Source organism: Brassica oleracea, chromosome C2, assembly GCF_000695525.1.
Source record: "Brassica oleracea var. oleracea cultivar TO1000 chromosome C2, BOL, whole genome shotgun sequence".
NCBI lineage: Eukaryota > Viridiplantae > Streptophyta > Magnoliopsida > Brassicales > Brassicaceae > Brassica > Brassica oleracea.
The window spans coordinates 48,777,307-48,779,283 of NC_027749.1; the positions used below are offsets into that span (position 1 = coordinate 48,777,307).

Below are 1,977 nucleotides of genomic sequence, written 5' to 3' on the forward strand. Positions count from 1 at the left end.
GCCAGCAATGGAGACTTTATGACAAGAACCCACGAGGAAGCTTACACATTGATAGAAAATCTTGCCACAAGCTCCAGCAACCAAAATGAAGAATATGATAGATCGCGAAAAGGCGGCAATTCAGAAATCAAGAAGCTGGAAGAGATGAGCGCAAAGATCGATATGCTTATGCAAAGGGATCAAAGGGTTGTCAGTTCCATCGAGGAATATGGAGAAGGAGCGTTTTTCTTCCCCAGTCAAGAACCACAGGAACAGCAGGCTGTAGTCAACTATGTGGACGGAGAAAACCTTGAACAGCAAGCTGCAGTGAACTACGTTGGTGGACAGAACTATGTGCAGAACAAGGGACTCAATCAAAACTATCCACATCAGTCAGGAGGACAAGGACAACAGTTTCAACCACAAGCCTACAGACCAAACCAAGGACAGCAAGGATATCAAAACCAAAACTACGGGCAGAACCGACCTTTTGGGCAGAGCTTGGGACAAAACCGATATCAGAACTCTAATTACAACCAAGGAGGATTTCAGCAGAAGCAACCTTTCAATTCTTTTCAACCAAAGATTCCAACACAGTTTCAAATCGGTGAAAGCTCTATTCCAGCTGCTAAAGAGTCTAAGCTTGAGTCAATGCTCCAACAATTGATGCTCAACTAGCAAAAGACAGCTTCTGAAATAAACACAAAGGTTGATAACATCAATGTGAAGGTTGATACCATGTTCGAAGACATGAACAACAAATGGGAGTCTCTTTCAGCACATGTCAAGAAGTTAGAGACTCAAGTCGCCCAAACTGCTGAAGCTGTCCAAAGACTTACTGGAGTTCTTCCTGGAAGAGGTGAACACAACCCAAGGAATGAGTTTGTGAACGCTATCACTCTAAGGAGTCGGAAGGAGCTGGTTTCTAAAGAAAAGAGAAGCATGCCAGCTGACGAAAAAACTGCACAGAGTGAAGAACCCACTGAGGTACAAGTTGAAGAGGCGGAAGCTGCTGAAAACATACCGCCCATGGTTCGAGTATACACCCCTAAGCTGCCCTACCCAGTGAAATAGAGGAAATCTCGCAGAGATTTGGAGGCAGCTAAGTGCAAAGAGATGGTGAGCGAGTTGAATGTGAAGCTCTCGTTTGAAGATGCTGTTGAAATGATGCCTGCTCTGAAGAGATATGTCAAGAGCTTGGTGACTAACAAAGCCTCACCTAAGGAGAATGTTATGTCTATCTCCAAAAGATGTAGCACACTACTTCAAAACAGAGCACCAGAGAAGATGGAAGATCCTGGCAGTTTTGTGTTATCATGTGAGATCGAAGGAGCTGTATTCGAGAAATCTCTCTGCGACTTGGGATCTAGTGTGAATCTGATGCCATACACTGTGGCACAGAGGCTTGGTCTCACAAACTTCAGGTCAACGAAAATCCAACTAGGCTTCGCAGATCGCTCAGTGAGACATCCCGTCGGAGTTATTTTAGACATCGTTGTGGTGATCGGAAACCATAAAATTCCTGCAGAATTTGTAGTGCTGGAGCTCGATCAGGAGCCAAAGGACCCTCTCATTCTGGGACGTCCATTTCTGGTCACAGCAGGAGCTATCATCGATGTGAAGAAAGGGAAGATAGATCTCCATCTGGGAGACATAATCATGAATTTCGAGGTGAATAAGATGCTGAAAAGACCCACATTGGATGGACACACGTTCTCCATCGGTCATGCCTCAGAAGATGATGATGAAGATGATGAAGTAACTAAAGAGCTGCTGAGAGATGACCCCCTAGAGATTGCTCTTACTCTAGCTGAGAGTGAGCACGGGTATTTAAATAAACACACTGCCGAATTTGTCAAGATGCTTGATTCCGGTTTCCAAACAAAACACGAAGTAGCTTCTATGAGCCTTGAAGAGGAAGAATCACCAACACCAAAAACTACTACAGACCACCTTAACCCCTGGAGCGAACTAAGAGCCCCAAAGATAGAACTCAAA

General features: G+C 44.6%; 1 protein-coding gene across 1 annotated transcript; it reads left to right on the plus strand.

Annotated features, from left to right (window-relative positions):
- The first annotated feature begins 1,095 nt into the window (after positions 1 to 1,095).
- On the plus strand, positions 1,096 to 1,937 carry LOC106324482. Its single transcript, XM_013762445.1, has 2 exons — positions 1,096 to 1,805; positions 1,895 to 1,937. The coding sequence occupies exons 1-2, from the start codon at positions 1,096 to 1,098 to the stop codon at positions 1,935 to 1,937; spliced, it is 753 nt and encodes a 250-aa protein (XP_013617899.1).
- Positions 1,938 to 1,977: the final 40 nt, after the last annotated feature.